Source organism: Natator depressus, chromosome 7, assembly GCF_965152275.1.
Source record: "Natator depressus isolate rNatDep1 chromosome 7, rNatDep2.hap1, whole genome shotgun sequence".
In the NCBI taxonomy this organism is placed as follows: domain Eukaryota; kingdom Metazoa; phylum Chordata; order Testudines; family Cheloniidae; genus Natator; species Natator depressus.
This window is the reverse complement of record NC_134240.1, coordinates 100437939-100451973: the sequence shown is the minus strand read 5'-3', so window position 1 is coordinate 100451973 and position 14035 is coordinate 100437939. Positions and strand designations below refer to the sequence as shown.

At 44.5% G+C, this 14035-nt stretch overlaps 1 protein-coding gene across 1 annotated transcript in view; it reads left to right on the top strand.

The window, feature by feature from the left end:
* Positions 1-8781: 8781 nt before the first annotated feature.
* Positions 8782-14035, top strand: part of MKI67 (marker of proliferation Ki-67) — a 38433-nt gene continuing 33179 nt past the window's right edge. The window contains exons 1-2 of the mRNA XM_074959152.1: positions 8782-8873; positions 12265-12377. Coding sequence (XP_074815253.1) covers positions 12286-12377 — 92 coding nt within the window. The 5' untranslated portion in view covers positions 8782-8873; positions 12265-12285. The remainder of the gene's footprint in view (positions 8874-12264; positions 12378-14035) is intronic.

The following is a 14035-nucleotide window of genomic DNA, read 5'->3' as shown; positions in this document are numbered from 1 at the left end:
TGAAAGAGAGAGTTAATCATACAATAATCACTCCCAAAGATTTACCATGAAATAAACAAATGTTGGCATCCTTTCATCTGCAAGAGACGGTGGGAATTGCAGCCTATGATGTAGATGGTTTGCAATGTCTCATGTGACTGAATAGGCCAATCTGAGATTTGCATGATCTTTGGCAGTTATTGCAAATGTATGTATCTTGGTTGGGAGCTGCTTATTTCTTACTGGCTCTTTTCTCTTCAAGCTGTAGGAGCCAGCTCCTGTCATGGACTTTGATACCCTGATGGAGACAATGGCACCACTTGTTACGATCATTTGCCAAGATTTCCCATTGGTCAGGATCAATTCCAAATTCTTTCATATCCCGCTTGCATGTGTCCTTATAGCGAAGCTTGGGACATCCTGTTGTTCTTGTTCCCTCTGATAGCTCCCTGTATAGCATGTCCTTGGGTATTCATCCGTCTTCCAAGCTACTCTGATGGCCCAGCCAGTGCAGTGGTCTTTGCTTGAGCAGGGTTGTCACAGCTGGTAAATTTGCCCTTTGAAGAACCTCTGCATTGGTGACTTATCTTGCCATTTAGTGTTGGGTATGCGGTGTAGACAACGTAGGTGGAAACTGTTCAACCTTTTCTCCTGATGAGCATAAGTTGTCCATGTTTCTCCACCACACATGAGAGTGCTGAGGACACAAGCTTGGCAGGCTAGCATTTTGGTCTTGATGGTAAGCTTTGAGTTGTTCCATGCTCTTCTAGTTAGTCTGCTAAAGGTGATGGCAGCCTTTCCAATGCAAACATATAGTTCTCATCCAGTAGGAGGTTGGTGGTCACTGTAGAACCTAAATAGCTGACCTTTTGGACTACTTCTAGCTGGTTTGCATTTAAGGTAATTGAATGATCTTGTAGAACCCCCTGTCCTAATTCAACCGTTTTCTTGATTCTGACGGTGAGAGCAAATGCCTGACAGCTACTTGAAAGGCAGTCCATGAATTCTTGTAATAGATCTTCATTTTGTGGGCTATGAGAGCATCATCATCAGCAAATAGAAGTTCCCTGATTAGCACCTTTTTGACTTTGGTCTTTGATTTAAGTTGGGACAGGTTGAAGAGTATCCCATCTGATCTTGTGTGGAGATACACAGTTCAAGAGTACTGAGAAGAAGATTCCAAAGAGTGTAGGGTCAAGAACACATCCTTGCTTCTCTCTGCTTTTCATCTCAAAGCTGTCCGAAGTGGACCCGTCAAACTGGACAGTTGCTCTCCTGTTGTTGTGGAATGAACGTATGAGACTTAACAGGGTTAGTGGACATCCTATCTTTTCTAGTATTGCAAACAGACCTGCTCTGCTGACTGTGTCAAATGCTTTGGTTAGGTCCACAAAGGCGATGTACAGTGTTTGGTTTTGCTCTCTGCACTTTTCTTGGAGTTGATGCAGAGACAATATCATGTCTATAGTTGATTTTCCAGCCCTGAAGCTGCATTGTAATTCAGGTAGACACGATTCGCCAGATATTGTAGACGCTCTAAGATGACTTTTGCGAAAGCTTTTCCGGCTATGCTTAGTAGCGAGATACCCCTGTAGTTGTTGCAGTTGCTCTTTTCGCCTTTATTTTTATACAAAGTGATGATGTTTGCATCACACATCTCTTGTGGTACCTCACCCTCTTCCCAGCATTTAAGTAGCAGCTGATAAAGATTTGCAGATGCTGGTTCTGTCCAAGAGGCCAATAACACCTTATTTTGGCAAGGTAAAAGCAGTGAAGAAAATTGCCTGCACAGTGTCAGTTTCGTTGTGAGAAACGTGGGTAAAGCTCTTAGAAACACCATTGGGAAGTCAGAGCCTATCATCTCACTTAAACTTCAGACAACTATTGGCTCTGTGAACATCATTAGTGCCTCTGCACCAACACTCAAATCTAGCCCCGAGGAGGATATGTTCTTCTTCGAGTGAAGTGCAGTGTTTTGTTTGTTAATAGGCTGTCTTTCCCGCACTTGAGGATTTCCGCTGGGATGCCATCTTTTCCAGGAGCCTTGCTGCTTGATAGCAAATCAATGGCCTTGCTTAGCTCTTCTACAGTGGGCTCCACATCTAGCTCTGGCATGACCTGTAGAATTGGTATTTGGTCCAGTGATTCGCTGGTGATGTTTTTCTTGTGTGTATAGCTCTGAATAATGTTCAACCACCAAGACAACTGCTTGCTTTTATCTGTAATGACTTCACCTCTGTGCAATTTGAGAGTGGCAACCTTGTTAACAGTGGGACCTAAAGCTTTCTTCAGGCTGTCATACATAACTTTGGGGTTTCCTGTGTCTGAGGTTCTCTATCTGTTTACAGACCTTGATCCAATAATGATTTGTACAGCGTCTGCTTGTTTGCTGTACCTCATTTTTTGCATGTCGAAGTCTCTGTTGGCTTCTTGTTGTGTTCCAAATAGGCTGTATTCTTAATGTTGATGAGAGGTAATAGTTCCACTTTATTTTCTTCAGACTAGTCATTTTTTGATGGTCTGTTTCCCCCAAATGTAGCTAAAGCTGTTTCATGGATTGTTGTTCTTAAATCTTCCCAAAATTCCTCTGCCTTCTCTGGCAATGACTTCCCATGCATGCTAAGTTCAAAAGCCTTCACAAACTCCTGACATTTCCCCTGGTTTTTGGTATTCATAGCATTGATTTTGGGCTTGCTCCTAGGTTTTGCTCTATGTAATTTCTTGGCTGTAACCAAGAAACTAATAATAATCTAATAATGATTTCTAATAATCATGGAGTGGTCACAATCAGCACTGTGGAACGTACGAGTGTTCTGCACTAAGGGTAGGTCTTTCCTCCTGACGATAGCAAGGTCTAATTGGTGCCAGTGGCCTGATCGTGGATGTCGCCATGACACTTTGTGGTGATCTTTTCCTGTAAAATATGAATTGGTAATGCACATTTGGTTTTGGGAGCAGAATTCAAGAAGCGGTTGGCCATTTCCATTCAAAATGTCCTAGATCATCTGGCCATGAGTTGTTGTCTGCACTGACTCTTGCATTAAAGCCACCAAGGAGGAAAAGTTGCTCAGTTGATGGTATTCTTTAGATGACTTGATGCAAAAAATCGTAAAAAAGACAGTTACCTTTTCTGTAACTGGTGTTCTTCGAGATGTGTTGCTCATGTCTATTCCACAATAGGTGTGCGTGCTCGCCACGTGCACCGGTGCCGGAAGTTTGTCCCCTAGCAGTACCCATAGGGGAGCGCCCCTAGCGACCCCTGGAGTGGCATGGGGAACGTCCTCAGCACCACTGTAGTTGGCATTGCACATGCATCCCTGGCAGCTTTCATCACCCTTGGCATCAGTACAATCAAGCATTCCGATGCCACTATTCACACTGGGACTGATACCGCCTTTGGCTCTGGTATGTTCGACATCAGCAGTACCGCCCCAGTCTGCAGCACTACTTCTCGCCATGTTCTGGATGACGGACTAATCGGATCCCCTACTTGCTCCCTCTGGTCTCTCCGGCCCTGTCACCAGGGTCCCAAGACTCCTCCACATCAGAATTGAGGTTGTCATCCTCCCACTCTGTCTCACCCAATATACACTGAAAACCACAGGCGGCGGGTATAATAGGCCAGGGCAGCTAAGCCTCCCCTAACCCAGGCCGTGGCCCCACCCATGCTCTGCCCCGAGGCCCTGCCCTTGCTTTCCCTCTCCCTCAAAGCCAGCAGGGGCTCAGCTCAGGCCAGTGGCTTGGGCTGGCTGGTGACCCAGGACAGCGCAGGCTGGCCGGCAGCTCGGGCCAGCTGGTAGCCTGGGACTCGAAGTGGCCAGCATGGACCAGCCAGTGGTCCAGGGCTTGGGATGGCCGGTGTGGGTGTTTGGAATGGTTCAGCTGGGGCCCCTCTGATGACCGCGGTGGGGAGGGGGGAGGAGAGGTTGGGGGCTCTGGCAGGCAAGGAGGAGGTGGAAGGGGTGGGGTGGGGCTCGGATGGAATGGGCAGGGCCAGGGCTAGCCCCCTCTGGGGTGTTTCACGCACCACCCATATTGAAGACAACTAATGTCATTTCTCCCACCTCCTGCACTGTACCACACTGCACTTGCCTGACTGTCTGGGCCTCAGTCTGAACACCAGAAAGTCAACTTTAGCTCCCACTCAAAAAATCGAGTTCATTGGGGCCCTGTTAGATTCCATGACATTGAGAGCATTCCTGCCGACCGACCACTTCCAGGCAATTCAACGTCTCTGGCTCAGTCTGCAATCCATAACAGTCCAGGTGTATTTACCTGTGTTTTTCCCTAAACTGCATTCATCCCCTAAGGAAGAGCGCTTCCATACTTGGATGTCAGGCAATGTCTAGCTTTTCATCTGGATAGGACTGAAGCATTTAGTTTTTCGCTGTGCCTGTTTGTGTCATATGCAGATGACATGAAGGGGCAAGCGGTTTCTGCACAGGCCATCTCTAGATGGATAATATTCTTTATCAAGACTGCATATGAGACAGCTTCGGCTATGTCTCCTGAGCAAATATGAACTCATTAGACGAAAGCACAAGCAACGTCAATAGCATTCCCCAGTGACATTTGCAGGGCAGTCATGTGGTCGTCCATACATACATTTATGGACCATTATGCTAATTCCGCATCTTCCAGAGAGGACACAGGCTTGGGAAATCTTTATTTCAACAGACTCCTAGCTCCACCCCCTCGGATGGGGTAACCTAAGTGGAATACACATCTGCATCTCCTCAAAGAAGAAGAAACTGCTATTTACTGTAACTGTGATTCTTCGAGATGCGATGCAGATGAGTATTCCATGACCCACCCTCTATCCCCTCTGCACTGGAGTCTCCTCTCATAGGCTTTCGGTGCAAAGGAACTGAGGGGGGGTCAGGGCAGCACCACCTCATATAGCCAGGGAATGGGCCACAGCCACAAGGCAGAAGCGCTGCCCCTCCATGGGTACTGCTAGCAAAAGTCTGACTGTGGTGCACTAGGCACACACACACACACACACACACCCCTAAGTGGAATATATATCTGCATCACATTTTGAAGAAACACAGTTACAGCAAGTAACCATTTCTATATAAAGCTATATTAAAATCACAATTCTGTTTGAACATTTTTACCTACTATTGTTACAAGTACCCTGTGAAATTCCTTTAACTGAAATTAGAAAAAAATAAAAAAAAGTTTATAATCTGTTTACTTTGTGCATTTGATGACACTTTGGTCCCAAAGTCCTTTGCTAAATCATGACCTTATTACATAATCAGTTTCACTGCTTCCCACCATATAGTTAGATAAGTCCTGGTCCTAGAACTCAGACCAGGCACAAAGGTGCACTGAGGACCATTCGTGTGACTCTGACACTTGTGTCAGGATGAAGCTAGCACCATGTCACTTACTGCAGCATGGCCTTTTGGAAATGCTAGGGCTTGCTATGGGCAGGAGAGCAGAGCTGGATCCAGAGCACTGAGGAAAAGTATTACCATTCCTTGGAACGGAGCACACATAACCTGCTCCCCTTTTCTGCCTGTGGCATGAGGAGATTGTGGGGGCTCTGGCAGTCACTATCAAACAGCAATGCCAGCCAAACAGCCCATCAGTGGCTAGCCCCAGGGCCCCGCTGAACAGCTGATCCGTGGCCAGCCCCAGGGCCACAGAACCACTGTGGCTGGTGGGAGCTTGAGCCTCTCCCTCGCCCCCCCACATACACCCTATTTTTTTCCATGGGTGCTTGAGCCCTGGAGCACCCACGGAGTCAGCACTTATGCAGGATTGGTCCTTCAGTTTCCCTTTTTGAGTATGTGGGTCCATTTAAAAAAAAACAGGAAAATGATCCACAAATATTGGTAGGGAGATTCAAGGGCTGCCTTTGCACATGAAACTATTTTCAACTAAATTTTTGAAAGATGACCATTTCCCTTTAAATTATATATAGCTAGCTTTGCCTGTTTGTACTTTGCTAATTGAGCCTCTCATGGACACCAGCAAGTCCAAAGGAACCAAAGGATGCTGTAGAATAAAGGTGATAATTGATTAACTCTGATATTGAAATGGTCTAGGATTCTTGGCATGGCCTAGATAAATACCTACTGTAACTCACAGATGTGATTTATTAAGTCAAAATGGCCAAAAAATTTGATCAACAGTAATGACTGAACCTGGTGATGTTCTAAAACAAAAAGCTCTCAACTATGCTGGTAGCTGTTTTGATTGCTTCACACTGACTCAAACATTCTAGGCTTCAGAGTGATAATCATGGAATCTTATTATATAGATAATCTTTAGGAGTGCTGAATCAAAAACAGCAGAGTTTAATTAATTGTCAACATAACACATTTATACTTGTTCAAACCAACAGAAGAAAAGGGACCTGTGCTCCTAAATCGTAAGTCATTTAGGTGCACAGGTGCCACTGCAGCTCAATAAAGTTTGTGCTCCTTAAGCCCTTTTGAAAATTCCACCCTCAGCACCTATCGGAATCCCTCCAGGGTTAGAGGAATGGAGGAGCAGAACTGCAGAGCCTACTCCAGCCAAATGGATAACAGATACCTTTTGGGGCAGTAGTGGATTCTCCTGTTCTCCTCCCTCCCCTAGATCATTTATGACCTGCCATCTCCATCCCCTTACACAACACACAGGGACCCCAGATAAGCTCTACTCAGTACACGACGTGCACCCTATGGATAGTTTCCTCAAGATGTGGTTCATACATACTACATTGTATCACACTGATGAACCTCTGAAGGAGAGTGAAATTGATATGGCTGGTGGGGAAGGCTAGAGACCCGCATTTTATATCTCTGAACAATGGTACAGGTGTAAGTTAGAAGGTGAACTAAATATAAACGTTAAAAATATAGTCTTAGCTGAACTTCTGGATTTAACTTCACAAACCACTTGAAAGCCATTTTCTTAAAACATAAAATATATATCATTTAAAGAGTACTCTCGGAAGAGCTGGGATTAAGAAGCTTTCCACAATGAAAATAATATTTCAGCTGCGTGGAACTCTCAAGACCACCCCTCTTATCCTTGGTATATTTCCAAAATGGGGCGTGCCACTAACAGAAGTGGGTATAGGTTTTAAAAATATACTAAGTTTTCCTCTCATTCAACTGACTGAGTTTACTACATGTTTTGACAGAATGGTCAAGTCTTCTGAAATTTATTCAACATTTACTGTTCTGAGTTTTGAATCTCTGGGTTTAAAAATATGGCTGTGTCAATTTGCATGGTATTTTGTCACTAATACAGACAGAGGTCACTTGTCACACATACCTTAAATAATACACCACATTAAACTAAAAACATACAAGGTAAAACCTACACTTAAAAATCATGTAGAACATGCACAAAAATCAGTCCTGCAAATTCACGCACAGAAACAATTTTATATATATAAAAAAGCTTACTAGAATGTGAACTTGCTAAACTATATAAACCATTAGAAAAAAAATATGGGCCCCAATCTGATGTGCATATATGCACCTGCATGGACCCCCATTTATTTCCTTGTTTATCCCAAGCAGGTCTCTTTTAGCAGTAAAATGTCAATGCCATATCATCATTTAGCAGAAGGGTAGCTGCGTTAGTCTGGATCTGTAAATATAGATCATGCTCCAATCCATCTGTTAGTCTATAAAGTGCCACAAGACTCTTTTCAGAGTAGCAGCCATGTTAGTCTGTATTCGCAAAAAGAAAAGGAGTACTTGTGGCATCTTAGAGACTAAGAAATTTATTTGAGCATAAGCTTTCATGAGCTACAGCGAAGTGAGCTGTGGCTCACGAAAGCTTATGCTCAAATTTGTTAGTCTCTAAGGTGCCACAGGTCCTGCTTTGAGCAGGGGGTTGGACTAGAAGACCACCTGAGGTCCCTTCCAACCCTGATATTCCACGATTCTAAGTACTCCTTTTCTTTTTACAAGACTCTTTGCCGCTTTTATAATATTTGTTACACCCCACTTTCTCAGGGCTGAGTCAAACAGACTAGGCCAGGCTTGGTCACCCTGGCAAAACTGGTGGTTACCTAGGGCAGAGTAAAGGCCAGTCCTTTCCAGCACCAGCGAGGGGTAAACCAGTTGAGTGTCACATGCTCCACTTCACCAGGTCAGAGACAACCCCGGCCCCGGGGGCCATGGTCTGAAGGTCTCTCAGCCCTAGGAAAGGGATGCGGGGCACATATACTAGAGTCTCCCACGGCGGCCAGCAGCAGGAGCTACTCGCAAAGTCCTTCGCTCTCAGTCAGACGAAAAGGAGTGAACTTCAGCAGAGCGCGTGAGGTCCAGGAGCAGGAGCTGGGCGAAGCTAAGGCAGGACAGGCTGGAGGGAGCGGTCTGCTGGGGAGTGGCGGTGAAGAGGCGAGGAGACGGGGGGAATAAAACAATGCAGCGAGGCAGAGACGGGGTCTGGGAAGTTAACAGCGATGGGAGGAGGAGGGCTCCGGGGCGCGTGCGGAACAGCGGGAGGCTCCCTCTGGTGAAGGTCTGGCGGGAGCAGCGCTCAGGTTTTGCGGAAAAGATGCAGACGTACAAAAGCACTTCCCGGGCAGCGTTTGAAAGGGTCAGAGGAGGGGTGGTGATGACGCACGCGCTAAGCTGCCGCCATTCCATGCCTGATTCCTACGGTCCTTCCTTCCCCCCCCCCCCCTTATTTGCTGCCAGTTTGAAACGTAAACAGCCCCAGCGCTTCCCATTGGGTCCCCTTGGCGATCACGTGATTTTGCTTCTACCACTCAGACCGTTTCGCGCGCCTTTTCGAATTTGAGTTTCATCGACAGGTCCTGTATCCTTCCTCCTCACTCGCGCAGGAGGGAGGGAAATAAAATAGTCCTGGAAGGATGTCTGTCCCAGCGGTCGAAATGTCTGCAGCTCCAGAAGGGTGATTTCTGTCAGCAGGTGAGTGAAGGAAGCAGGCAAGTATTGTCGGGGCTACTGGGGTTTGTTTTATGTGGTGATTGGTGAAGGGTTACGGAGGGCGGAGTGAGGCGGCCTCGGTACCGGCTCCGGCCGGCAGGAGTGCGGGGGGCGGACGAGTGACTCGCTGACTGGAGCTAAGAGTCTACGCGCGAGGGCGCGCGCGCGGAGACGCTCAGGCAGTGTGGTGAAGGGAGCGGGCTCGGGGGGCTGAATGTGGCCCGGCTGGCGAGATCTGGATGAACGGACCGTGAGGGGCAATCGGGCAGGTAGGGGCCGTTCTCTTTCGCACCCCGCGTTTGAAGGGGTGCTGTGAGTGTGGTGCTCGCCGTGGTAGGTCGTTGGGGGGGGGGTATCCCACCCCGTCTCTGTGTAGTGTCGGGAGCCGGGGTGTGAGGAAGCGGAACGAAAGAGTTGTTTCTTGGTTGTGGCTGGGAATGGTAGAGGGAGCCCTAGGGGAAACGTGGGTGGGGGGCCGAGGTTGAACTGTGTTGATTTTGGGGAGGGGGACTAGGAGGGTGGGGGGGGGCGAGGTTGGGCTGTGTTGGTTTTGGGGAGGGGGGGACTAGATGCTGGGGGGGGTAGGTTCCCAGTGGCGAGCAGCATGGATGAGTTGTGGAGTTTTCAGGGGAGAGGGTCCAACTGCTTAAATAGCTCGGGGCATGTGTGTACTGTAGCTTTTTGGTAGGTGGCTCAGGTCATGATTATTATTGTAACTGTCAGAGTCTCCTCACCTTGACCTTGACAGTCTCATTTCAAGCAGAGCCTATGCTGATTTGTCATTTTCTCTAGAGGTTCTCCTCCAACTGCTTCTATCAATGTCTCGGTGTGGTTGACATATAATCCCTCCTCTCTGTGTCTTGTTTTTGTTTTTAACTACTGTACATAGGCGCATCAGGCTGTCCCCTAAAATCCTCTGAGTATTTCTTTGCAAATGATGAATTAGTTTAGAAATCTGTACAGATGGTGTGGCATTTTATTTCATGCTTGCATTTGGTCTGAATCCTCAAGTTGGGGGACAATTAGGATAAGAAGTGTTTAAGAAATCTCATTTAAATTCATACAGCACAAAAATGAAGATTCTGTTAAAGAGACACTATCAAATTTGGCACGATATTTGGAAATTTTAAAATCAATCAAAATCATTTAGATAAAATGAGATCAGTAGGAATTCATGTTTACAAAAAAATAGGAAAGATGAGTACTTTTAACGGAGTCCATTCCTTGTTTTCAATTCTAATACTGCAGTTTTGTGCTGGTGCATGAATCTAAAATTGAAATGGATCAAAACCAACTAAAACTACCTGTTCTGTTGTCCTTGTGAGGAGGGATATACGAAAAAGTGTGAAAAGTAAATGGTCTTATACATTTCTTTCAGTTTAAATAATGTAAGGTGGTTTTTGCAACATAGGGATGCTTGATTTTTTTTTTTAATTAATGCATTTATCCTTTAAGTAGTATGCTACAATAATGTGAAATTAAAAAAAAAACTGCTTTGAAGAGGGTTTTCTGCTCCCATCTTTTCAGCATCAGAGAAACTGGCCCTATATAGGGAACAGTGAAAGTAAACTCAGTAAATAGAAAATGTGGTTTTCAAGTTATCCCTTAATTATATGTTTACCTGCAAATTTTAACCTGAATGTCCTGCAAATTTTAATGCTCAAAATTGTATTACAACTAATCTCAAATTAGGCAGTCATTCTTTTCCAAATGATTGAGATTTGGAAGGCCTGTTTTTGTAATATACACAACGTTACACAGGCACAGTCGATTTAAAAAGTCATGCATTTATTTGAAAATTTGTTCACTATTGTAACATCTTACATTTATATAACTGAGAGAAATCGAAGAAAAGTTTGCATTTGTTTTTTTCTTTTCTGTGCATATGACAGCATTTTGTCATACATGTGCATTCAAATTATTTCCTTTTTTGTATAGTCATTTCCCCCTGTTTGAATGAGACTCACACAGCATTAGAGAGGGGGGAAACATTTCGGCACATAGGAAAGCTAATAATCATAAAAACATTAAGAATAGTTAGGAGCAGATTTTGTATCTGAAAGAACTTTCAAGTCACATTCATTTATATCAATATAGTTTATATTGCCCCCTTTTAAAGCATTCAGTTATGGAAATGTTGTGATACTTAGACACCAAAAATATGTAAACATAGAAAAGTAATTTTTTACATCAACCTGATACAGTTACTCATGGGGGAATTCTGCACCAAAAAAATTTAAAAGTATGCGCCAAAAAAAAATATGCACACAATATTTTAAAATTCTGCACGTTTTGTCAAAAATAACAATGTAACAATGCCAGTTTCAATTATTTTGGTAATTTATTTCAAAATAACTGTTAGCAACTATGTCTGTAACAATATAGACAACAAAAAAGATTCAGGAAATGTGTTTTGACAAATAGATTTCTTATTAGGCATATTAATACACAACTCTGAGTAATAATTCATGTAAACTACCATGCAGAAATGTATTTCCCACACCCCTCAGAAGCAGTGCAAAGGCCTGGGAGAGTCAGGTGTAAAAGAGGAGCTGAGGGAGAGGGAAGTAATTGCTGGGAAAGAGCCTGGGTGTGAACTTGGAGGATTGTTGGGTTTGGGTGGGAAAAGTATGGAACAGGGTTTTTTGTGGGTTTGGGGAGGGATTGTTAGGGAGCTTCCCCCATGCAGACCCTGTCTGACACTCAGCCTGTCTCATTCAGTCAGGCACATGTGTCCCTGTACTGCTCTATCTCCATGTATCCTTGCACCCCCTCATCCCCCCATCTCCATGTATCCCTGCATCCCTCCTCTCCCGGTCCCTATGTGGCCCTGCACTCCCACTCCCATTCAGTTCCTGCCCCAGTCTGTCCCCCTCTCTAGCTCTTCTGAACCCCAGTCTGTGACCCCCCGCGCCCCAAGCAACCCAATAACACCTGCCTCCCAGCCTGGCCCCACGGGCAGGACGCTGTGAGGCAGGCACCCTCTTTCTTTTCCCTATCCGCAACTAGGGCTGCTCCCTGCTGGGAGTGGCTGCTTTCTGTTCTGGCACCACAGCGGCCCCTTGTGAGTGAAAGGAGTATCTGCAGCACCTTTCCATCAGAATGTGTTTTCTGTTGGGGGAAACATAATTCTGCATGGCCCATGAATTCTGCGCGTGTGCCTTTCTATGAACATATGCCGACTTTCACCTCCTGTTATTAGGTATCATTTAACAGTTCCCAGGAACCCTTGTGAGTGAAAAAACGTTGGGATCCTTCTGCATGTAAATTGTAGAGAATTTGTCTTTTGAACATCATTTATATAACCAAGGTACCTATGTTCATAGATATGTAGAGCTTAATTTGGGGTAGTAAATTTGACATTCCGTTACAGGTAAGACTTCCAGTTTCAAAGATGCCGCTCTTTGGGAAAATTGTTGTTATTAAACGGAATGGGACTGATGGAATCCATTTTCCACTCACTGCAAGTTCTTGTTTATTTGGAAGGTAAGAATTGGTAATGTTAGAAATTATTTATATACATCAAGAGAACATGTTATTAACATTTTCTTAGTGTTATATTTTTCTTTATTTTACAAGCTTTGCTGTTTAATACAAATAAATGTTTGAATATTTGCGAGTGGTGGGGAATGTTTAATGGAGGGAAAAAAGCTCAAGCTAGTTCCCAGGATAAACCGTTGAATTTCCACCCTCTGACTGCACGACATAGCTGCTTGTCTCAGCTTCACTCTATAATAAGGGGGAATCTAGAGGATGCAGGGAGCTTGTGGGGAAAAAAAGTCCCAACTGGATTCACGCTTGGCCAGCTGGGGGCAGAGGCCTAATAAGAGGGAGGAGGTCACTAAAGGAAAGAACCAAGGCTGAGCTGGGACTAGAGGTAAAAGTCAGAAGAGGTCTTTTGCTGCCATTGGGGTTACAGACTGAGTCAGTACATTGTGGTACAGTGTACCAGCCCGTCTCTTGAACTCCTGTTTTGCTCTTTTGAATCTATGCTTTCATTTAAAAAAATAAACAGAAATGAAGAGTAACTCTATAGTTGTTATGGTTTCAAAAGAAAACGTAAAAAGTGTCAGAGTGAAACTAATGAAGAGATATCTGTATGAGTCTGCAGAGAACATGAAATAGCTCTGAGAGGTGTGTACTGCATCATTTCTGTTAAGTGTGTTACATACTCAGTGATAACAATTAAATGTCAGCATTAACTATTTCATTCCTCATGTAAGAAAGGAGAGGGAAAATTGTAGATTTATGCAATTTGCTGAGATCGACAGTCTGATTTTTGGTTCTCCAAGTGACTTTAGGGATATTTCTTTTACTGCCAATCAAAAAAAAGAATCAAGCCCAAGGAGTCTAACCAGAACCCATGGGCAGATGCAAGCCTTGCCAAAAAGGAGCCAAGCTCAAGGAGCTCTGAGAACATAGATGATCATATTTTGAACATCTGTAAAATATACTTTGAGTGGCATCTTATTTGGACTACTCTCTTCTGTGGAAATGGTATTCTACTGAATAGCTGGCAAGCTGCTCAGGCAGGAAGGGGCAGGTTGAGAAGTCAGCATGCTGATGTGTGATGTTTGTTACTAAGCGTGAACAGAAGTTGAGCTGACCTTAGAACTAATAACACAAATTTTCTTAAAAGTTGATCAATTGTTTTATACAGTATATGAATTGTTTGAATGTTACTCAAAGAAAAAGTGAAACAAACATAGGTTTGTGTATTTGAATATTAGAGCACCAAACAAATATTACAATTTGAGTTTTGAATATAACACTTTTTATTTTATACTGGAAGGGGAAATTGATATAGTAGACAGGGTACAGCTAGCTGGATCCTGTTCTCTGAAACCCTCCCCCCCTTCATGGCCCTGATCGTCTACACTGCAATTTTATAGCCCCAAAAGCCTGTGTTAGCTGACTCAGGCCAGCTGCTGCTGGGCAGTGGGATCTTTTATTGCAGTGTAAACATACAGTAAATGCCATGGCTGGGAGCCTTATATAAGACCCCAGTCCTGCAGTCAAATCCACTATAGGACTCCTCTGTTCACGTGGACCCCATTGATTTCAGTGGGGCTGTTCGTGTGTCTGCACAGATCCAAGTCTAAGATGAGGGCCTGCAATTTTAAAGTTCCCTAATATTTAGTTTC